Below are 23,279 nucleotides of genomic sequence, written 5' to 3'. Positions count from 1 at the left end.
GGGGAGTCCTTTGTGAAAGTGAGCTTGTCTCTTTGTCTCAATAGTGCAGTGGACTGAGCGGGAATTTGAGCTGGCCCTCTGGGCCTTCCGGAAGTGGAAGTGGTACCAATTCACGTCGCTTCGGGACCTGCTGTGGGGCAATGCAATTTTCTTAAAGGAGGCCAATGCCATTAGCGTGGAATTGAAGAAGAAAGTAAGCAGCTTCTGTCACTCTCGGGCTCTCTGGGATTTCACCCCAAGTTACATTTCTGAGTTATTCCCAACCAAACAGCGTGTTTCCAGTTGGGCCTCAGTACTGGTTCCACCAGAGGCAATAGCTCAGATTGAATCCTTGTGTAAGGATGTGTAGCACCAAGGGTGTCATGGCCACCCCCTTACCCTGAGCTGGCCTTTCACACAGAGCGGATGGCTCCACTGACTGGGGAGCCCCACACGTGCTGATTCTCCCTGTCCATTCCCAGGTCCAGTTCCAGTTCGTTCTCCTGACAGACACACTGTACTCCCCTTTGCCTCCCGACCTGCTGCCCCCCGAAGCTGCCAAAGACCGAGAGAAACGGCCATTCCCACGAACCATTGTGGCAGTGGAGGTGCAGGACCAGAAGAATGGAGCAACACATTACTGGACTCTTGAGAAGCTCAGGTAGGGTAGGGCAAGGAACTGTGGCACAGCCACATGTACTACCCTGAGCAGGGGAGGCTGAGAGCAGCCCTGCTTGGTGGGCACATTCAGAACAAAAGTGGAGGTGTGCAGTCTCCTGCCTGGTGGTTGTAGCCCCTGGGCTTGAGGTTACACATGCAGGCCCAGCAATCAGTGAGAAGTGATCCCTTGCACATTATTACCACTGCCTTTGCAAGTAAACAAGTGCCATCAGTGAGCAATAATACACGGCAAAATAACAATGGCCTGTGTTTCATTAGGAATGGAAACTCGTCCCTCCCTACTCTTATGGTCCCTGTGTTTCCATTTGTTCTTTTGTCACAGCTCTCCACACCATGCAGAGATGGAGAGGTTTCCCCTTCACAGGGTATCTCTGCACATGAGGGCAAATCACTTCTCATCGCTTATATTGTTTGTGTTGACTGCCACAGAAATACCATGGTGTAGGGGTGTTGTGTGTGACTGTGAGGCACTAGACACCCCACAAGTACAATGGTGTGCTGGACTGTGATGCAATGGGTGTCTCAGTGATACTATGTGCGACTGTGACACACTGGGTGTCTCAGAAGTACAGTGGCGCAGGGGTGTGTATGTGTGCATATATGACACAATGGTCCAGAGACCAGAAGCTGATTTAGGCCTGTAAAACCCACTGTGCTCATCTGTTTCTTTCTGGCTGTAGACAGCGTCTGGACTTGATGCGTGAAATGTACGACCGGGCAGCAGAAGTGCCTTCTAGCATCCTAGAGGACTGTGACAATGTTGTGACTGGTGGAGACCCCTTCTACGATCGCTTTCCGTGGTTCAGGCTGGTTGGCAGGTGAGAGCCTTGCTCCTCCTTTTTCTAAATCCAACTGCAGACCAAATGCACCCACAGATGGAAAGATTGTGTGGTTTGCTAGGGACGCCTGGTGCAGTGTGGAAGGAGCAGCCATCTCCCTGGGGCATTTCTAGGTTACAGGCTGCTGTGGGTAAAAAGGTTGCACCAGGCAGCAAGCCAGTATCCAAGGAGCACTATTTTCTGCAATGACTTTGCTGTGCCCTCTGCGTGGATGCTCAGGAGTGATTTTCTGTGACCCCTCCTCTTCCCAGGGATTCGGTGCCCTCCACAACAAGTTGGTGGTGAACGTCCCATTACCTTCTTTGAAGCTGTGCCTGTAACAGCAATGCCTGGGCTCTCAACCTTCCCATACTGTACTGTGGAAGGATTCTGGGTGGGGCCCCATGATGGAAAGGAGGCTACGGAAGGGGATGGGTCGAGAACCCGGCTGTCAGGTTTCCACGTCCATGGATGTGTGTTCGAGTGCTCATTGGCATCTCTCCATGTGCTGTACTGTATGTGCTGTGTCTCCTCATTTGCTTCCTACACGCCACTCGGAAGGGCACAGTGCTGTCAGCTAGGAGGTGTCGAAGGGACCGGGCAGTGGGGTGCAGCCAAACAGCACCAACCTGGGTGCAGTCCCGGCCTGATCCTGGCCAATTAACAGCAATGGAGGGACTCCCCTTGATGCTGGTGGGCACTGGACTGGGGTCTTAATGAACTGAGCTCCGTTCCTGCTTTGTCAAATCCTGTGAAAAGTTCAAGTTCCCATTTTCCCACACCTATGTTCCATGCTTGCTAGCTGATGACACTGTGGGCTTCCTTGTAAGGCACTTTGAACAGGCAGGTCTTATTTCCTTCCCCGCTCCTGAATAGCAACAGTCCCTGGTGCCTGTTCTTTCTCTCTCTCCTGTTTGGAATAGTTGGTGTTAACCTGTCTTCTATCTTGTTGTACTAACCTTAGTTCAGATATCTCTGGCTGCAACAGCTCTCCTCTTTTCAACACATGCATGAGCGAGCGCATGGCTGATCTCACCCCCTCCCCCACCTTCTCGAACCCCGACTCCGACATCACCGAGCCTGCTGACGAGCAGCACCTGGGGAAGGAGGAGGAGGAGGAGGAGGAGGAGGACCTGGAGGAAGACATCTTTCCGGAGTACCCGCTGTATGATGCCCGGGATCCATTTTACGACCGCTCCCCCCTGTTCAGTTTAGTAGGAAGGTTGGTGAGGTTTTAGGAGAGCATGCTGGGAAGGAACTAGCTCTTTCGCACGAGAAAACTGCTTTCTGACGCTGTTCCCATGCTGAGGGTGCACATTCCATGGGCACTTGGAATGGGCTAGCAGAACAGTGGCCTTAGAGAAATGTCCAGCAGGGCAGGAGTTACCAGTCAGCTCCTTGGTAAGGCCAGTGTCTGTAGGCAAAGAAGGGGAAAGTTCCTCTGATCAATCCATCTTTATAGAATGAGCTTCAGCGCAGATATCACTGTGTCGACAGGAACCAGGATCAAGTGGCCACTGGAGCCACATGACCTCTTTAAAGAGAAGAGTTTCATGTGACAGAGAATTGTGTGAAGATGATCCAGAAATGAGCCAAAGGATTCCCCTCGCTTTCATGCATTCAGGTCTCAGTTCTGATTCACTGTTGGAAACGTTTTATGCTGCAATGTCTGCACAACAGGCGACCGTCTGCTCCCATGGGCATTGTGAGGGTGACATCCTTGCAGTCCGATATCGTGGAAATCCTGTTCCTGACTCTGACGTAGATGCTCACCAGCAAGAGGAGGACGTACAGGCTTTTGGGGAGTAGTGGAATGAGCAAGAGACCATGGTTTAACCTAGGCACCATGAACTGAACTGTGGGCTCTGGTTCTTCAGAGAGGGATTCAGAGGCAGCCCCTGGCCCCCCGTGGCATGTGAGGAAGAGATGGGAGGTGCAGCAACTGAGCATAGTACTGCAGGCAGATTAAGCTGGTAGCACCTGGGATTTCCCCAGATGTTTCACATGTGCTGTGGAGGAATAAGGTTATCATCAAAAGCTAAAACTAAGGTCTGTGGTGGGAGAGTTGACATTTCCACTTGCTGCTTTGGGTTAGCATGTGGATGGGAATTGTTTTCTGTAAGGGTTCACAGGACAGCCGGGCAGAAGGGTGTTGTATGGGAAGCAGAGGTGCCAGACACTAGGTTTTAGATGGTGGGAAGAAAAGCTTTGGAGTGGGGAGAGCTGCTGTGCCCTGCAAGGCACGGGGTGGGTTGTGGCCACAGGAAACGAGAATTGTGTATTTCTTTTACTAGTGAGAACAGAATGTTTCAGTGGCTCATTCAGAAAAAGAAGTCCAGATCTCATTAAATCAGTAGTATGTCTAATTCCATTGGCCACTGCTTCACTCTGAGGGAAACCACTTGGGATTGCCAAGACTGGCATCTGTTAGCCCATTTCTGCTTCAGACTTTTTCCAGGGGAAAGACAAGTCTTTGCCCATAGTTGTCCAAGGGACATCTGTCCTTTAAGGCGTAGGTTCCAGTTCAGACTTGACGCAAGTAATTGCAACAACACTGTAGTCAGTGGCATTGTTTCCTCTCTCATGGGGTCGTTATTGGGCTTGTGACCTGTGAACATGTCTGTGACAGCAAGCAGCCCAGGTGAGAGCTAGGTTCTCCTCTCCAGCCAATATGACTTGGGCAAAGGGCAGGAGAAGGGACTAGGAAAGAGAGGAAGATGGGATAAGAGTCACAGCAGCCTCAGACCGAAAGAGCTGGGTTCTTCCACTTTTTTTTTTCTCTTGGGGGAATCAGAAATTTTAAAAACAAACCAACCAAATGACCAGAGACTCCAGTGATGGAACAATCCCCTGGGGGTTGTTCTGGGAGGACTTTCCTTTTGACTCTTCCCAATTCTTTTGAGTTGGACACAGAATTGGCTTTCCTTGGGCAGCAGCTGTGCCAATCACATTTCTTGTGAAGTGTGCTGGGATTGGTTTATGATTGGATCCTTGTCTTTGATTATTTTTTTCCCCAATTTTCTTTATACTGTTTTCTTTTTTCCCTTCCTTCATTTTGTTTTTTAGCTGCTGGCTCTCTTTCCAAAGCTTGAGCAAAAACTGGGGGTGGTTTCACTTTCGTCTTCTTTTTGAAAGGCTTTTCTTTGGTCTGAGCATGCCATCTTTGCACCTCACCAATCTTGTGGTTAGTGTCTCTGCCCTTCTTCCTGCCTTCCCTCCAGCAGCATACTCCTTCCCCTTCCCCTCTTCCTCCCTCTTCTGCCCTCTTCCACCTTTCTGGTTTCAGTCTGCTTTAAGATGTGCTCACTGGTAATGTCACACTCTAGTGATCAATGCTTACCAGTGCTTATGACCCACATTCCTCCCGCCCAAGTTGGAGCTGTACACACAAACACCAAAGTAAAGCCATCTCCAGTTGAGAGAATCATAGAGCGTTCAGCTGGGCGTCAGGCTCCATTCCCTCCCTCCCTGAGCATGGCCCCTGATCGGATTCCAGACACTCAAGAGGATTCCCATCTTCTGGCCCTGCACTTTCCCCATATGAGGTGATTTGCTGGGAGCAGAAGATGCTCTGCCTCTCCTAGGAAGGGCTCAGCACCTGGTCAGACAGGGGTTTAAAGCTGGTTCTTGTCTTGTGCTTTACTGACCCAACCCAGCTGCTGCTGCTGACATCAGTGGAAGGATTCCCATTGTCTCCCAAGGGAGCTATCTCGGGTCCCATGACGTCTCCTGCACTTCTGGCAGTCACTGAGATCACTCCCATTACCTTCCTCGGGTGCGGGGTGAGCCCTTTCTGGAGGAACTAGCTAGGCTTCATGACAACGTTTTGGCTCAGCAGCTAAACCTCTGCTCTGAGGGGGCACTGGAGTGTCGTTTGCAGATAACGAAGCTGACCCCATAGCCACAGAATCTTAGTTGCTTCTCTGTGGAGAAGCACACTTGGCTGCTCCCTGTGGTGACCCATGGTGAATACAGAAACCCTGCTTTCTTCAGACTCATGCGCCTCCATTCAGCAGATCCTGAGTGTGACGTAGTCCTGGAGAGGCTGCACCCTGCCTGCCTTCACTCGGGCTTTGGAGAGCTGTCTGTCAGTCTGCGTTCCCAGTATGGGACCAGCTACAAACAGCAGGGAAAGCTGGTGGGGGGAAGGGAAGGAATGTGGTATGGCTGGTACCAAGCTTAGTGCTGATGACCGTACATGTTGCCCCCACACAGTGCCATTGTGGACGGAGGTCAAAGACAAACTCCACCTGCTGGAAGCAACCTCCGATGCCCCTTCTCAGCAAGGTCACAACCCATTTACCATCTCTTATTGATTGAGGAATAAGCTAGTAAGATTCTACCTGTAATTAGCCCAGAATTTTAGAATGCAGGCAAGAGTTCCATCTAAGCCAGGTGCACCACAGCTGCTTCGCTGTTGAAGAGACCGTTTCAGATGGCCATCACATGAGCTGGAACCAGGACCTTGAAAAGGGTTTAGAAACCAAGGCAGAATGTCCTACACCCACCAGTCTGCTACCCACAATCTGCACTGACACTTTCTGAAGAGTTTGAAGCTTCTCTCTGGTCCTCCTAGAATCCCAGAAATGTAGGGCTGGAAGGAACCACAAGAGGTCATTTTGTCCTTTCCTCTGTACTAAGATAATGTTGCAGGAAGCCTTGCCCTGCAATGCTGTAAACTAGTGTCCCCAGGGTGAATCCTGCACTAGTGGGTAATCACAGCTGGGATAGGTCCTTGCTGGCCTCTGCCTCACTGTGGGAGCAGCAAACTGTTGACCAGCCTCTTAGGGTGCACCTCCCCTCGATGATCCAAGGGCAGATTTTTGCAAGCAGTGGGTGAAGTCATGGAGCATGTGAGCTCCTCAGAATGCTTCCTCCTTTTTATCCATGTCATCTGTGACTCAGTGAGCTCTTCAGCTGCTTCCAGCCAGGAGGGGAAAGCTTTCCCAAAGCTGCACCATGTCGTTGCCCACAGGGATGAGAACAGGCAGCAGAAGTGCCATGCCTGCCAGGTCTGTTTTTAAGGATGAAATTTAGATGTGCAGGTTTTCACTGTTGAAGGTCGTGTGTTGCACATATCACAAGTCTGCTCCACAGTGTGCCCGGGCTGAGGTAAAGCTGATCCCTCAGAACTAAGATCACCTACTGCATGTTACAGCCCCAGTGCCATTCCAGTGTCCTCCCTTGTCCTGGATGTTTTGGGATTGGACGGGGGCTGCCTCCAGAATATGAGTACCACCAAGGAGCCAGCACGAGCTGCAGCTGTCTTCCTTTCTCTTGAGCTACCTTTCATGCTCCGAATGTTCTGCACTTTCACAATGTAAAGGACAGAGAGTAGGGATGTGCTCTGCAGTCAGCACCAGCACCTGCTGAAGATCCAGGTGCTGTCCAGGATTGCTGTTCTCATCTGAGCACAGTGCCGAGGATGGGGTCCTGATTTCATCCAAGGGTTAGAGCAGCGGACTGGGTGTGCTCTGTTCCTCCACTGAGCCGGTTCTCCATGGTGCACTGGAGAAAGTAACTGCGTGTGACTCTCACCATCCCCAGATTGCTAGCTTGGATGACCAGGAATTGAGGTGCTCTGAGGCACTGGCCATTCCTGCAAACCTGGGTCCCGTACAGAGGCAACAGCAGCTAGGGGTTGGAGTTAGTTGCCCTCCAGAGTTGCTGCCTCTCAAGTGTGAGCCCAAGTGGAGTCTCAAGGGCTGGGAAATGTCCTTGTAGGATTGCACATTTGCTCAGGGGCAGAGCACTTGTCTGGAAATCAGGTGGCTCCAGGCAACCTCCAGCGACTCTGTGTACCTGCATGCAACCTTTGTGCTGCGTGCTTGTTTAGTTGGGGTGAGGCTCAACCCAGAGGACAGGGTGGGAAGGCACCTGTGATGCAGGGGGGACCGATTTGCTGCAGCCGTTGAGAGTATAGCACACCCCTCCTCTTGCATCAGGCAGCCGGCACATAGGCATGCAGCAGCGTTCGCTAGCCACCCCTCCTACAGCTTCTCTTGTGGGGGTGGGGGTGCGCAGGCAGCCCACCACCCAGAGTTCACAGTCCAGCAGGCCCCGAGAGGGCTGTGCAATGGGAGGCAGCCCTTGTTCCCCTAATGTCCCCAGATGGCAGCAGGGCACAACTGAACCCTCCATGAGGAGCAGGTTTGCATAAAGAAAGCCCTGCTGGAGCAAGCCTCTGCTTTCTGGTGGGGGACTGAAGTGGATGCTGGCCTGGCCAAGGACAAGGTGTCTCCCCCCAGCCTGACAGACAGCTGCTCTGCCTGAGCGTGCCCAGGGCTCCAGGTCTGGTGCTGCCTGCTGCTGGCCCCTGGTTAGAGCTGGACCAGAGAGGCATCACGACTCGTGCGTTCAGGGATCCCACATCTGCTCCGTTTCCTGGGCATTGACGGGCCAGACCTTCAGCTGGGGTAAAGGGTGTAATGCCACGGAAGTCAGTGGGGCTGCCCTGATTTACACCAGCTGAGGTTCTGGCCTGTGGTTCCTGGGTGCCACTCACTGAGCGCTGCCCACCCCATTTGGTGTCATCGTTGCATAGGCCCTGAGTGGTTCTTATTTGGCGGGCAGCTGGGCTGAGTGCGTGGCAGTAGGGTACTACTTGGTGTGACCCAGGGCAATAGACCCTGAAGAGCTGAGTGCCTGGGTCACCACGTGGGGCCTTAGACTATGGCAGCATGAGCCCAGCTGCCTGGCAGGTGCATGGAGGCTCTCCCTGCCGGACACTGACTGAGCAGGCCCCTTTGCCTGGTGCAGATGGAGACCCTGGTTGAAGGCAAGTTCACCCTGATTGGAGATGGGTTTTCATAGGGCACCTTGTGGGGGTCATGCCTGGTCTCTCTTAAATTAGGCTGAAAACCTGCCATTGCAGTAGCATCTCAGTCTCAGACTCTAGACAGGTGTCTGCAATTCTCTGCCCATCTACAGGGACGCTGTGTGCTAAGAACTTCCCTTCCTTCACTGTCTCTCTCCTCCCCTTCCTTCTCTTCTCTTTTCTCCTTTCCTGCCTGCCTCTTCCCTCCTCTCCCTCAGCCCACCCTTGTCCCCTCTTGCCTGTCCCCCTCCCCAGACCCTTGAATCTGGTTGTTTCACAGCACCTTCCGTCCTAGTTCTCTGGTTCTCCATCACAGGAGGTCCTCTTTCTAGCTTCCTTCTGGCACCAGCACAGCCCCCTGCTCAGCCCTCCCCACGACGCTGTTGCGCCCATGGGAGATGACAGGCCGAGAGGGACGTTGGTGCTCACTAACTTGCTGCCGCTTCCACAGGAACCTGAAGTTACTGTAGCTCTGCTCCCACCAGCCTTTCCTAAGCACGCTGAGTCCCCCACCCCCTTCCGGCTGGCCCTGGCTGCCTTTCTTTAGTTTTGCTTTGCAGCACCATGTTGTGATGTGAGCGATGAAGTGTGAACCCTGCTGCCATCTGGCCATGGAGTGTGTTTGAACACCCCAAGGTGGGGGGGCACAGTGACCACTCTCCTGTCTTACTTGGTCCTTCCAGGGCATTCGTATATCTCAGCAACCTGCTGTACCCAGTGCCGCTGGTCCACCGTGTGGCCATCGTCAGCGAGAAGGGGGAGGTGAAGGGCTTCCTGCGCGTGGCCGTCCAGGCCATTTCAGGTACAGTGGGAGAGCCGCAGTGGGTTTCCTGTAGCAAGTGGATGGCTCTTGGCTGGCCTTGGCCCAGTGCCCTAGAGAGGCTGGACATCCATTGCATTTCATGGAGGCACACGCCCGTTCCAGGGCCCGACGAGCCCTGTGCTGGGTGCTTTGGCTGGTGACCCCCTTACTTCAGGAGCCTGAGGGTTTCTTCAGACCTTGCGCTCCCTGCTGCATAGTGTGCAAGGAGACTTCTCCTCCCATCGGGCCCTTGGAGCATTGCACACGCGTGGAATTGGCAGGTTGATATGTCACTCGCAGGCCACCGTGCTGTGCCTTCCTTCTCTAGTAACATGGGGATACCCAGCTTCCTGTGCTAGTGCTGAGCCCAACAGGCATCTCCTGTACTGTCATCAGAACTGCCTGCAGAGGGTACTCATCACTCTGTGGGTTGTTCTGTGCACTGCCTCCCATCCCATGCAACTCATTTGACCTCCATGGGTTACGTGTGGTGTAAATCAGTTCAGCGTCTGCCCCATATGCCCGCATCAATGCCTTCCAAGCCCAATACCTTAACAAGACGAATTGCTGTCTCCTGGCTGAGACGGAGATTGAGTTGGACAAATGATTCAGTCCCACGCTTCCCCATAAACTGGACCTAATCTGACCTGGAAGGACCTCTCACTCGTGGCATCAGAAGGAAAGTGAAGCCTGGCCTAGATATATCCCGAATGGAGCCTGAACCTGGTGAAACTCGCCTGTTGGAACTCAGTCTCCTTGAGCAAGGTCATTGGCAAATGGGCTCCATGTCACCTGGACCAGGCTCTAGTCATGGTAAATCTTGGCCTGAGGAAAATGAACAGCAGTACCTTTTTGGCTACTGTTCATTTCAGGTGAACATTCTTCTCAGTCAGCTCCAACATGCATGTGCACACACAGCTAATCTAACATGGTGCTCTTGTAAAGAAACTGAAAACTGCCATGTCGTGTCATGGTTTAGTGATCTGGGCCATCATCCACTTAACTTTGTATGTCTTTGCTTTTATATGTGCAAGGGCATTAATGTGGTGCCTTTGGTCCTGGGTATAGATGAGTGCTCACCTCAGTAGCTGTTAAGTGATGCAGAGTTGTCGAGCATCTCTCACAAACAGAGACTGGAAAGCACTTCTTGCAACATTTTTGTGATTGCCTTTTGGAATTTACTGCTTTTCATCGAGATCTGCAGCCAGTGACTGCTCAGGGAACGGTGTGTGAAAGGTTGCAGTCAGGAGACCTGTCTCTGGCTGCAATCTGCTTTGGAAGTAAGTTTTTGCTTCCTTCCTATAATGTTGTGGTCTATTTCCTCTTCCAGCGGATGAAGAAGCACCTGATTATGGTTCAGGAGTACGGCAGTCAGGGACAGCCAAAATATCCTTTGATGATCAGCACTTTGAGAAGGTATAACCAGCCCTGGGCAAACATCTTTCTATTGGCTTAGCTTGTCAGGGAGTGTACTGGGCCTTGCTGTTACCCATACACTGAAAAATAAGCCCATTCCTAGTATCTTATCCTATTGGTCTGAGACTGCAGAAGAGCAAGAGTGCCTTTGATAGGATGTGCTTTGGGTTGGGGGATGGGTGTTGGCCACGTGCCGTATGGGCTTGAAAGTTGGCCTCAGCCCCACTAGTGGATATCCTGTGACTGCAGAGGGCTGCGAGCGGAGTGGGGTGGGCACCTCCTCTTGCTGAATGGAACTGGAACCTCTAGTTCCTTTCTCACAGGCCAGCAAACAGGTGGTAGACAGTGGTCACTCTGCACAGACCCTGGTCAGCTTTGAACAATGCCTAGTGGCCTAAGGCTCCCTTTCCATATGGACCCCCGGGGCCACTTGGCCCTGTCCCAGCCTGCATGCCATACGCTAGTGTTGAGGGTCTGGATGCTGCTCTCACAGAACTGGGGCCATTACTGTGGCAGAGGAGATAAAGCTGCAGCCCTGCCTGCCTGGCTGGGTGTTTGCCACACTGAGCAGAAGAGAAGGCATGCCAGGCAAGAGACACCAAGGCTGCCCATGGCCATTAGCAGGATGAGCGTGCCTTTCTGTTCCATTTCCCCTTGTGCCTGGCAGTTCCAGTCCGAGGCCTGTCCTGCAGCAGGGATGTCTCGTTCGGGGACCTCACAGGAGGAACTGCGGATTGTTGAAGGCCAGGGCCAGATAACGGACATCGGACCTTCTGCTGATGAAGTCAACAACAACACATGTGCAGGTGAAGGGATTGTTCAGTGCTAGGGAAGTGATACTGGGGTGGGGGAAGGTGTACAGTAAGGAAAAGAATGTTTCGCCACTCCCTGGATCCTCCAGACCAGCATTGCAAAGAGCTGGGGCCTCAGTAGGGTGTGTACTGAAAGCTCCCTGGAAAGCAAAGTTTGCCTTGGGGTGGGTAGGCCAGGCATTCATTAGGCCTTCAAGGAGCCAGTCTGGAGATTGTTTAATGGCTCTCCTCCTCCTCTTCCTCCAGTGACTCCAGATGATCTTCTGGACAGTCCAGAGAAAGCTGCTCTTGATGAACCACTGGACGCAGTACTGGATCATCTGAAGTTGGGCAGCATCTTCACCTTCCGAGTGACGGTTCTGCAGGCCTCCAGCATCTCTGCAGAATACGCAGATATCTTCTGCCAGTTTAAGTGAGATGTCCTGGGATCCCTCCCTGCTGCTGGCTTTTATTCCCTCCTCCTCCCGCTCTGCCTTTGCCTCGGTCAGAAGGCTGCACTCTGCAAGGAGCATCTTAAACCACCCTGCCCTGGCTAGATTCCCAAAGGAGATGGGCTCTTGGCTGCATGGCCAGGGGGTCTCTGGGCGGCACTGGGATGGGAAATAACAAGTGCCCCAATGTAATTTTGCCACACTGTCCTCTTTGCTTCTGAATTTTTGTCCAGTACTTCATGAAAGAGGGAAAGAACCTAGAGAGCCACACCATGCAAAAGGGGGCCTGCTCCAAAGCAGGCTAAAGCTAATGGGTGTCTTGCCATGGACAGCAGTGTGCTGCGGATCAGGCCCTGGAGAACTGGCTTTCAGTAGCAGCCTGTCTGAACTTAGAGTGCAGACCCCTATGGGGATGGGGTGGGAAATGAGTCGCCTTCATTCAGACCTGGGGTCCTCTCTGCTGGCTGCCACATCACACCGTCGTCCTCCTTCCACTCTGCTGGTCAGAGTTGTCATAACAATCTTCCTTCTTCCACAGCTTTATCCATCGGCATGACGAGGCCTTTTCTACGGAGCCCTTGAAGAACACAGGACGAGGCCCGCCTCTGGGATTCTATCACGTCCAGAATGTTAGTCTCACTTCCCAAGCTGTGTTCTCTCTGCCTCATGAGATCCTGGCTCTGCCCAGAGTGCACACAGTGGTCCCCAAACTTTCTCTCTCGTGCCAGCCTTATTCATAAGGGAATCTGCCTGTGCCCAAGCAGGGGCCAGGACAGAGCTGGGAGTGGAGCTGCAGCTGGGGCTTGAGGCCAGAGTTGTGGCAGGCTCTGAGCTTGGGTCTGGGTCTGGAGTGACACTGAATGCCGAGTGGGACTGGATGTCACTTCCTCTTTGCCCCTACACAGGGGCTGGCCCAGGCCCCACTACAACACCCTAAATGTTTTCCCCATGCCCCCTGAGGAGTGTGGGGACCATTAGTCTTATCCTGCCTGTCTTACCACCCACCCATGAGGCATTACCTTTCACATGCTGCGGTGTTCTCGTCTCCCCTTCTCTTTCCTTTGCCCATTCGCACATGCCCACAAATGCTGTCTCAGCCTGGGACCAGCTTAAAACTAAAGCCTGGGAACCTACTCCAGGGAGGAGGAATAAAATCTGTTGCCCTGCCGGTGAGGATGTGTGGGCTCCTGTGCCTGAGCGCTTCCTACTGAGCTTGGCATGCTTAGCCTCTCCTTCAAGCTCTAGAGCTTTGCACGCTTCCCTGGCACCTGTGCAGTAAGCCCTGCCAGGACGGTTCCAGACTGTTTTGATGCCCAGCATTTCTGAGAGGCGCATCCAGGCCAGTCTTTCCATTTTTGCTCTGAACAACCAGCCAGCCCTATGCAAAAATATTCACACCTCCTTGTCCAGCAGAGCACTATGCTGTCATGGTGTGTAACAGAAACGAATGTCCAGCAGAGGGGTGAGCTGAGCCTGTTTCTTGGTGAAATACCTTTTACTGGTAAACAAAGAATTGTGTCTGGGTGGCTGGTCTGATAGATGTCTGACCTGCTCATAAGGCTCTGACCATCACAGATCAAGCCTTAAGCATGTGAGTGATCCAGTAAAAGCCACATGCATGAATCCTTTGCTGGACAGGGACCTAGGCACATGGATTGCTGCCGTATATCATTTTAAAACAGTGTTGCTTGTCCCCTGCTCCCTTCTCTCGCAGATTGCAGTGGAGGTGACCAAGTCATTCATTGAGTACATCAAGAGCCAACCGATTGTGTTTGAGGTGTTCGGACATTATCAACAACATCCCTTCCCCCCACTCTGCAAGGACGTGCTCAGGTTAGTGCAGTGTAGAGAAGGGGTAACATCCGGAAGATGGGCTCACCCACCTTGTTGACTCAGACCAGAGCCTCACGTAGCCTGGACCTAGGCTCTGATCCAAAGTCTATCTGGATCAATAGAAATTATTCCATTGTTTTCCATGAGCTGTGAGTCAGGTCTAAAAAGTATGTGCAAAGACGCTGGGATTTACAGCACTGTATTCTACAGCATCCTAAAGGTGTGACTAAGAAGCCAGAGTTTTCCATTTCTCTAACGTGCATGAAAATAAAGATGAATCTTTCTACATTCTTAGCCTTGACATCCTGTGGCAGAGAGTTCCACAGGCTAATAAAATGCATATGCTGTTGTTGGTTTTTGAATTTTCTCCATTCCAGCTTCACAGAGCATCCCCTTGTTCTTGTTCTGCAAGACCAGGAGGAGGGGAGCTCCTTCGCTAAGCCAGTCATTTATTTTGCCTGCTTTCTTTCATCTGAGTCTCTTCTCTCCACAGTCCCCTTAGACCATCCCGACGCCACTTCCCCCGCATCATGCCCCTGTCCAAGCCAGGTAAGCCATTGTTCTTCCCCTGCTAAAGCACGTTAGGCTTCAGAAGCTACAACTTGGAACAAGTGGGAATTGGGGGAGAGTCGGTCATTCTTCTGTGATAACATCACGGCTGTCTGGTTTGTGGCGAGGAGACCTGTCCAGGCTAGCTAGCATTCATGCTGATTCGTGCTGTGATATTTCCAGAGAGCCAGCTGCAACACATAGCTCTACAGAGCAGGCATTCATCTGGGAAGCTGCTGGGTGTTGAAGGTGGGGGGAACCTCTTTCTGCAGGAGCAGTTCTGGGGGTGATATGAATAAGCTTCCTTCCTGGAACAGGAAGCCTGATGATGCTGGTTGCCCTCCATTTACACTTGCTACAGATAGTGATGGCTTAGTGGAAGGCAAAGTGTTGGCTGCAGGGGCCTATGTGCCACACAGTGAGGGGTGACGAGCAACAGTGATTGGATTTTTTACCGGACAGCGGTTATTGCCCTGTGATTTCTCGGTGGGAGAGAATGGGAGCTCAGAAAATCCTAAGAAGTGAGTGGCAGGATGATTCACGGCTCTCTGAACCTGCCCGGTCTTCTCATTAGGATCTGGTTAGCCTGGAAGCAGACATATCTGCACCTCTCACTCCAGCAGGCCTTCCTCATCCCTTTCCTCCCTGCCAGGATGCTCCCGTCCTTTTATTAGCTGTTGTCAGCCACCGAGAGCCATTCCCTGGTAGCCCACTCGCACTGGAACCTCAGTGTGGAGTATTCTACTTGCTAGAGGAAACAGTCCCTGGATTAACATTAAATTACCTCCCCTTAGCATGTGCAGCCAGACTGCAGCACATCCATCCCAGGGGGTCTTCCCTTTTGCCACTCGTTCATCTCCCTCACCCTCTTGCTGGACAGAGCGGTGCTGTGCTGACACACCTGGTGTTGAATGGGAGGTGTGTGTAAAGCTGCAGCAGCTCACAGGGTTAAAGAGATCTGCAATGCGCAGCACTGGTGGAGCAGGCTGCATCCCCTGTCCCACACAGTCCCTTTGCTCCCATTCACATGGTGTGTCTCAGCTGCTTTGCTTTGTTTTGGGTTTTCTGCTTGTTTCCCTTCCCTCCACCTTGAAGAGCATGAACAGTCCCTCCAGCTGATAAAGCATTTGGTGCCCGATGTGCTAGCCGGCTCCCTTCTGGATGTGGTCTCTGGGCATGCACTCTCTGTTGCAAGTGCAGCCACTTCGTTCCTGCTGCGAGAGAGAGAGGAGTCCAGCCCTGTGCCCCCCTTGCCGCTAATGAACTGTGCTGTGAGAAAGGCTCAGAAACCTGGTTGGTTCCTGGACACCACTGGGGAAGACCCCACTGCTACTCGGGTTTCTAGCCATGCCTCCACTGGGAAACCTGACCTGGTGGCACCTGGGGGACACCAACAGACCCCAGAACTGAATAGTATTGCCATGCCAGTTCCCAAAGCCATACGCACCCTTCTGAGGCTACCTGCATTTTAGCATCTGATACCCGAGTCCCAGTGGTTTTCCTTGCAGCCTAGTGTCTTGGTTTGCTGTTGCCTCTGTGTGTCGTGCCTCCTCACTCTGTGATTTGGCTGGGAAGGGGAGCTGGCCTTTCAGAGGGTGATCCACAGCCAGAACTTAGCGAACGCAGCGATCGCGTCTTCTGTGTGTTTTGCATTGGTTACATACACTGTGCAGGCCTGATTCTTCGTACCCTTGTTCCCCTCATTGGCAACAGGGGGCTGTGGACAGGAGGAGGTACTGCAGTGGAAGTATGTCCGGATGCAGGTGTTAGTGCATGTTCTCCCGCTTCTCTTGGCATGTTGGGAGTCAGAGATTGTCTCCAGCTGGTGCTGGATCTCCGCTAGCAGTTCTTCTAGACAGTCACTGCCAGGGTCCCGGCTCTGCCTGACACTGATCTCCTGTGTGGTGCTGAGAGTCCAGCTTACAGGGCAGCAGCGTCTCCCTTCCTGTTGTAAGTCTTGTTTTCTATCTGCCACAGTGCCTGCGACGAAGCTGAGCACCCTGGCGCGCCCCAGCGCTGGACCCTGCCACTGCAAATATGATCTGATGGTCTTCTTTGAGATCTGTGAGCTGGAGGCCAATGGCGAGTAAGTACTGTCTGCTGCCGAACCAGAGTATCCTGCTGGTGAGACCCCCCGCCTGGGAACTGTAGGGGGAATCCTACCCTGGGGAGGTCACCTGTCACGATGGTCTTAGATACTGCTTAGTCCTGCCAGGAGTTCAGGGGACTGGACTACATGACCGCTCAAGGTCATTATGCTCCAATGCTGAACAACAGTATTGCCATTTGAGGTGCCCCTTGCGAAATGGAGCAAGCCTCTCCCCACCGGAGAGTGTGGTCCACACAGCTATGAGAACTGTGCTACTGTGGCTGCCTTGTGCAGCCCAATGGGAAAGGAAATCAGCCTTTAACAGTATTACCTTCCACCCTACCCCACTGGCCAGCCAAAACTGTTGATTTTATTGTAGCTCTTCCAGCTGAAAGGTTTGTTCTGTGTGGGAGCAGCTGCCCCAGTGCCAGGCACAGGGCAATTCTGGGGGGCCCTGCACTATCAGCAGCAGATTTTGAATTGCTTAGCAGCTGTAGGAAGAACCCAGGGAGACCCTTTCCCATACATGTGTTAACGAGCCTGTGTGCAGCTAAGGGGACTTAGACGGGCTTTGGAACTGCCACTGCAAAGGAGCATGGGCCTCCCTGTGAATTCCAGGCAAGGTCGTGCCAAGCCCCAGTTCCCTGAGCTAGTGCTTGCAATGCTTGGCCCTCAGCTAGGCTCTCACTTCCAGCCTAGAGTTCTCACTGGAGGAGATTCAAGCAGCTCTGAGTCTGGCGAACTCTCAGGGCTCCATTCACTTGGTGCTGCTTCTGGAAGAAGGGCTGTTTGCTCCTCTGCATGGCTGCTGTGGAATCTGGTCCCCACTGTGTGGGGCTATGCTTACCTGGAATGCCCTTTTGCCAGCCGAAGGGCTGAGCCTGAACCACTTCAAGTCACAAGGCACCTCCTGGCGGCAGCCGGGTGGTGGCTACCTGCATGGCAGTGCCAACACAAATGGAATCACAATGGTGTGTGTGTGTGTGTGTGTGTGTGTGAGAGAGAGAGAGAGAGAGAGAGAGAGAGAGAGTGTGCAAGCTCCAAGGTCCTGTGATGTGCACGTGTGTGAGCCCTGTGGGAGTGCATATGTGTGGGAAATCCCTGGGCCCTAGGGGGTGCATGTGCAAGATCCCACCCCCGTCCCTGGAGGGGTATAAGTGTGAGATCCCAGTCTCCCAGGCATGTGCGAGGTCCCCCTGGGCTTGGAGGGGTGCGTGTGTGAGGTCCCCCTGGGCTTGGAGGGGTGCGTGTGCGAGGTCCCCCTGGGCTTGGAGGGGTGCGTGTGCGAGGTCCCCCTGGGCTTGGAGGGGTGTGTGTGTGAAATCCCTCCGGGCTTGGAGGGGTGCGTGTGCGAGGTCCCCCTGGGCTTGGAGGGGTGCGTGTGTGAAATCCCTCCGGGCTTGGAGGGGGTGCGTGTGTGAGGTCCCCCTGGGCTTGGAGGGGTGCGTGTGCGAAATCCCTCCGGGCTTGGAGGGGTGCGTGTGCGAAATCCCTCCGGGCTTGGAGGGGTGCGTGTGCGAGGTCCCCCCGGGCTTGGAGGGGTGCGTGTGCGAGGTCCCCCTGGGCCTGTGGGTTGTGTACCATATTCCCTCTAATCTTTTGCATCCATATGCAGAATACACGTTTCAGGTGCAGAGGCCTCTGCAGATGTGCCCTGTCAGTAGACACAAAACGCCGAGCTGTGGGTGCTCTGCTGGTCTGCTGGGTGGCATTGAAATTTCGCCTGAGTGGCCACCCGAATGCACAGTTTACAGGGAACGCTGGCTGTGCGCGTGAGATGCCCCTGTCTGGGGGAGGGCAATTGCACGTGCCAGGCTCCCCTGGGCCCAGGGTGGGGAGATGTTGCATATGCAGGTCTCCCTGGGTATGTGGGGAGGGAGGGAGGGATGGAGGGCGGGCATGCGAAAGATCCTGCAGAGCCTGGTGTGGGGAGGAGCACCTCCATCTCTGATCATGTCTCCCCGATCTCCCTCCTGCCAGTTACATTCCTGCTGTGGTGGATCACCGTGGAGGGATGCCGTGCCATGGAACCTTCCTGCTCCACCAGGTACAGTCCTGGCCCTGCCCCTTGTGCCCACAGCCTCCCCACCCCCAGTCCCCAGAACAATGGGGTGTCAGGTGGTGGTTCTAATCACTGCCCTTTTCTGTTGGACGTGGTGCTGGCAGGGAATTCAGAGGAGGATCACTGTGATGTTAGTGCACGAAAACGGCAGCCACATCCGCTGGAAAGAAGTGCGAGAGCTGGTTGTGGGTAAGCAGAGCTGCTGGGTGGCAGGGTCTGAGCAGAAGCCTCATTCCTGTGTCCTCAGTACTGCATGTTCCCTTCTTCTCTCCCAGTCTTTCCCCCACCGCCCAACCCCCTCCTGTTGTGGGAGATAACTCAACTGATGGCTGGGAGCCAGCTGGTGCCCCCCATTACTCAGGCCCAGCAGCACATCACCCGGCAAGGTACCCCCCGTTGACTCTGGGGCTGCTCCCAGGCGCCGAAGCTGTGCTGCTGGCCCCTACCGCTGCAGTGCAGTCCTGGGGCAGTCCGTCGGCTTCGGTGGAAATTGCTGCCTGCTGAGGCTGCGCTGCATTGTTCTTGCCTGCCCCCAGATTAGGCTCAGGCAGCTCTGCGAGCTGGGACCCCATCTGGGGAAGTGGAGCCCTGCCCAGGCCTGTGCTCCACTCAGGGGCGTGCTGGAGGGGGAGGAGCAGAGGCACGATCTCGCTGCACACCCTGCGTAAAGGCCAGACTGCTGTGCAGCGCCAGGGGTGGCTCCATCCACGTGCCCTTCTAGGCAGGGGATGGGACAAGTGGAAGGACATGGCCTTTGGGGCTGGTCAGCCATGGGGCAGGGAGTGAGCCAGGCCCGCAGAGGGTGTGGTAGCAGGCACCCAGCGCTGTTCCTGTTACTCCATCCACCCACAGGGCTGAGCCTGTCCGATGTGGTCTGTGGGTACAGGCAGAAGGGACCTGTCCCAAGGAAGATATGAGGATCACGTTGAGTATCTTCCCCAAGGCTCAACTTTACCGTTTACCCTGCCGCAGCTTGGGACTGTGAGCCATCCCCTGGGCTGTGCCGGGAAGGGCAGGCCATGGTGAGCCTTCCTGCTCCTCCTCCAAAGTATGTTTTTGACGTGTGTCGGCAGGTCGGATCCGAAACACCCCGGAAGGGGACGAGTCTCTCATCGACCCCAACATCTTATCTCTGAACATCCTGTCGTCTGGCTACATCCGCCCCTCCCAGGACGATCGGTGGGTCTGACCTGGCTTTGCCGTCTCTTCGCTCTGTCCTATGGCTCTGGGCAGTGCCTGCTCCAGTTAGGTTGACAAGAGCTGTCTGTCTGGGTGGGAGCTTTCCTCCCTCCTGCCCCTGCTGCAGAGGTGCTGGGGGCTGTGGCTGTGCTGAGTCTGTTTCAGAGGGCACTGGTGGGATGGTGGCCTACCTGTGCCACAAGGCAGGAGCAGTGGAGAATGCCCAGAAGCCCGGGGATTCGAGGTGGGATTTTCCGAACCCTTTCCCCCACCCCTCTGGTGGGGTCTCAGATCATTATCTGGCCGACGGCCTTCACGCGAGGCTGCTGAGGCCGGTCTGCCCGGGGTTGCCATGGACACGTGCCAAAAGGGGGTTGGCCTCCCAGGGTCATATTCCAAATATTCAACCAATATCCAAAGAATCTTTTGGGTTCCATCCCAGTGTGGTAGCGCATTGACCCAGGGTGCTGAGGCCCCACGGCCCTACCTTTGACTGCTAGGCAATGTTGTCTGTGCCTCCCATTAGAGTAGGGGTGGCCAACCCGAGCCTGTGAATGAATCAGAATTTACGAGGATACACTGGTAAAAAGCCACAGTGATGCATCAGCTCCCCACCCCATCAGCTCCTCCAGCCCACCAGAAGCCCTGCCAATCTGCGCCCCCACTTCTCACACCTCCCACCCAGGAGTGCTGGAACAATGTGTACAGCAGGGGGCTGAGAGCCACTGACCTAACTGCAAACCCTGGACATGATGGAAAGCACTTCAGGTTAGAGGGTGCAACTCCTGCACCCCTACTTCCAGCACCTCTGCTCCCACCAGCTGCAGTCAGCTGTTTGCAGTGGACAGGATGCTCAGGTGGGGGTGGGGGTGGGGAGCGAGGAAGTGGCAGGCTTGGGGAGGGGGAAGAAAGGGGTGGAGTGGGAGCAGGACCTGGAGCAGAGCCAGGGGCTGAACAGTGAGCATCCCCTACCAGAATGGAAAGTTGGCACCTGCAGCTCCAGCCCTGGAGTCAGTACTTAGGCAAGGAGATGCATAATAACATCTGAAGAGCCACATGCAGCTGCAGAGCCAGAGGCTGGACAGCCCTGACGTAGATACTGAGACTCTCTAACCTGGGCATCTGTGAATCCCAGTGTAGCTGTGTGCTGTGGTGTCAGTCAGACACTGACAGAGATACTAAGACTCTAACCTGTGCATCTCTGCAACACAGCGTAGCTGTGTGCCACAGCGTCAGTCAGACACCTACAGGGATACTGAGACCATATCCTGTGCATCTCTGAAACGCAGTGTAGCTGTCAAGTATCAGAGGGGTAGCCGTGTTAGTCTGGATCTGTAACAGCAACGAAGGGTCCTGTGGCACCTTATAGACTAACAGAAAAGTTTTGAGCATGAGCTTTCGTGAGCACAGACTAACTGTGTGCCACAGCGTCAGTCAGACACCTACAGGGATACTGAGACCGTAACGTGTACATCTCTGAAACGCAGTGTAGCTGTGTGCCACAGCGTCAGTCAGACACCTACAGGGATACTGAGACCGTAACGTGTACATCTCTGAAACGCAGTGTAGCTGTGTGCCACAGCGTCAGTCAGACACCTACAGGGATACTGAGACTGTAACCTGTACATCTCTGAAATGCAGTGTATCTGTGTCAGTCAGACACCTACAGTGGCACTGCATGTGCTGATGGTTTTGGCTAAGTTGTAAGGGAGTAGTGGCAAACAGCTGATCTCGGAACCAGAGCAGCAGCCTGGGAATGCACAAGCAGTCAGTAGGTCGGTGTGACTGCAAAGTGACGGCTGCTGGCATCACTGAGCAGAACTCTGACTCAGGGAAGCCCCTGTGAGGCAGCTAGCCCAGAGAGGTAGAGCAGGTACAGAGGGCAGTCACTAGTCACAGTGTTTGCTTACAGTTCACATCAAGGAGACGAGGTGCGGAGCATGCCCATTGTGAAGCATTGCACTGCATGTCCTCGGAAACAGAGCTGGTCCTTCTCACAGCTGCCTTCCTGCATTCTTGAGGACGTCTCCTCTTCTTTCCTCCTGCCAGGGCTGCACTGCCACTGGACATGTGGCATAAGTGAGGGAATACACTTTGAAAACCAGAACTGTACAGGAGAAATGATCTGTCCCACTGCAACCTGTGCAGTTCACAGAATCCTAGGGCTGGAAGGGACCTCAGGAGGTCTAGTCCAATCCCCTACTTTAAACAGGATCAACCCCCACTAAGTCATCCCAGCCAGGACCTTGTCCAGCCAAGACTTAAAAACCTCGGGGGATGGAGAATCCACCACCTCTCTAGGCAACTCATTCCAATACTTCACCACCCACCTGGAGAAGTAGTTTTTCCTAATATATAACTTACACCTCTCCCTCTTTAACTTCAGACCATTGCTCCTTGTTCTGCCCTCTGACAGCAATGAGAACAGTTTCTCACCCTCCTCTTTAGAGCTCCTCTTCAGTAAGCTGAAGGCTGCTATTAAATCACCCCTCAGTCTTCTCTTCTGTAAACTAAACAAGCCCAAATCCCTTAGCCTATCCTCACAGGTCTTGTGCTCCAGCCCCTTAATCATTTTTGTTGCCCTCCACTGAACATCCTTTCTATACTGGGGGGCCCAAAACTGGACGCTATTCCAGATGTGGCCTCACCAGTGCCAAATAGAGGGGAATAACTACTTCTGTAGATCTCCTCAAAATGCTCCTCCTAATGCACTCTAGTATGCTGTTAGCCGCCTTGGCTACAAGGACACAGTTTACTCATATCCAGCCTTTCATCCGCCATAATCCCTAGGTCCCTTTCCATCGTACTGCTGCTGAGCCAGTCGGCCCCCAGCCTGTAACAATGTTTGGGATTCTTCCACCCCAGGTGCAGGACTGTACACTTCTCCTTGTTAAGTGCATCAGATTTCTTTTGGCCCAGTCCTCCAATTTATACAGGTCACTCTGGATTCTCTCTCTACCCTCCAATGTATCTGCCTCTCCCCTTAGTTTTGTGTCATCTGCAAACTTGCTGAGGGTGCAATCCAGTCCCTCATCCAGGTCATTAATAAAGATGTTGAAAAATACCGGCCCCAGAACCGAGCCTTGCGGCACTCCGCTTGAAACTGACCACCATCCAAATATTGAGCCATTGACCACTCACCATTGGCCCTGACCATCAAGACAGCTTTCTATCCATCTTCTAGTCCAAGGATCCAATCCATATTTCCTTAACTTATGGGCAAGAATGTTGTGGGAGACTGTATCAAAAGCTTTGCTGAAGTCAAGGTATATCACATCCACTGACTTCATGTCCACAGAGCTTGTTACCTCATTGTAGAAGCTAATCAGATTGGTCAGGCAGGACTTGCCCCTGGAGAATCCATGTTGGCTACTTTTGATCACTTTTCCCCTCTTCCAAGTGCTCCAAAATGGATTCCTTGAGGATCCTGTCCATTATTTTCCCAGGGATTGAGGTAAGGCTGACGGGTCTCTAGTTCCCTGGATTGTCCTTCTTTCCTTTTTTAAAGATGGACACTACCTTTGCCTTTTTCCAGTCATCCGGAATCTCCCCCAGTCTACATGAGTCTTCAAAGATAATGGCCAAAGGTTCAACAATGATCTCTGCCAATTCCCTCGGTACCCTGGGGCGCATTAAATCCAGACCCATGGACTTGTGTACATCTAGTTTTTCCAGATAGCTCAGTTATTTGTGTACTTCTGCCTCACCCAGCAGTGCCCACAGGCCAGCACTCAGCCCCAGGCCAGCTGAGCAGGTGAGGGAGGGAGAGAGCAAGAGAGCAGGAAGCTGGAGCAGGGAAGGTGTGATGTGA

The 23,279-nt window shown here is 53.4% G+C and overlaps 1 protein-coding gene across 1 annotated transcript in view; it reads left to right on the top strand.

Moving 5' to 3' along the window:
* The window catches only part of KIF1A (kinesin family member 1A), a 120,936-nt gene that overhangs the window by 65,120 nt on the left and 32,537 nt on the right, over positions 1-23,279 (top strand). Inside the window, exons 23-36 of the mRNA XM_075004683.1 lie at positions 45-193; positions 462-640; positions 1,341-1,478; positions 8,979-9,097; positions 10,428-10,513; positions 11,181-11,319; positions 11,572-11,737; positions 12,295-12,385; positions 13,471-13,589; positions 14,083-14,138; positions 16,116-16,224; positions 18,208-18,274; positions 18,394-18,478; positions 19,363-19,468. Of these exons, the coding sequence (XP_074860784.1) occupies positions 45-193; positions 462-640; positions 1,341-1,478; positions 8,979-9,097; positions 10,428-10,513; positions 11,181-11,319; positions 11,572-11,737; positions 12,295-12,385; positions 13,471-13,589; positions 14,083-14,138; positions 16,116-16,224; positions 18,208-18,274; positions 18,394-18,478; positions 19,363-19,468 (1,609 nt within the window). The remainder of the gene's footprint in view (positions 1-44; positions 194-461; positions 641-1,340; positions 1,479-8,978; positions 9,098-10,427; positions 10,514-11,180; positions 11,320-11,571; positions 11,738-12,294; positions 12,386-13,470; positions 13,590-14,082; positions 14,139-16,115; positions 16,225-18,207; positions 18,275-18,393; positions 18,479-19,362; positions 19,469-23,279) is intronic.

This window comes from Carettochelys insculpta, chromosome 10, assembly GCF_033958435.1.
Source record: "Carettochelys insculpta isolate YL-2023 chromosome 10, ASM3395843v1, whole genome shotgun sequence".
NCBI classification, from domain to species: Eukaryota; Metazoa; Chordata; order Testudines; family Carettochelyidae; genus Carettochelys; species Carettochelys insculpta.
Note: the sequence above shows the minus strand (reverse complement) of the source record. Positions and strands in the feature narration are given on the sequence as shown.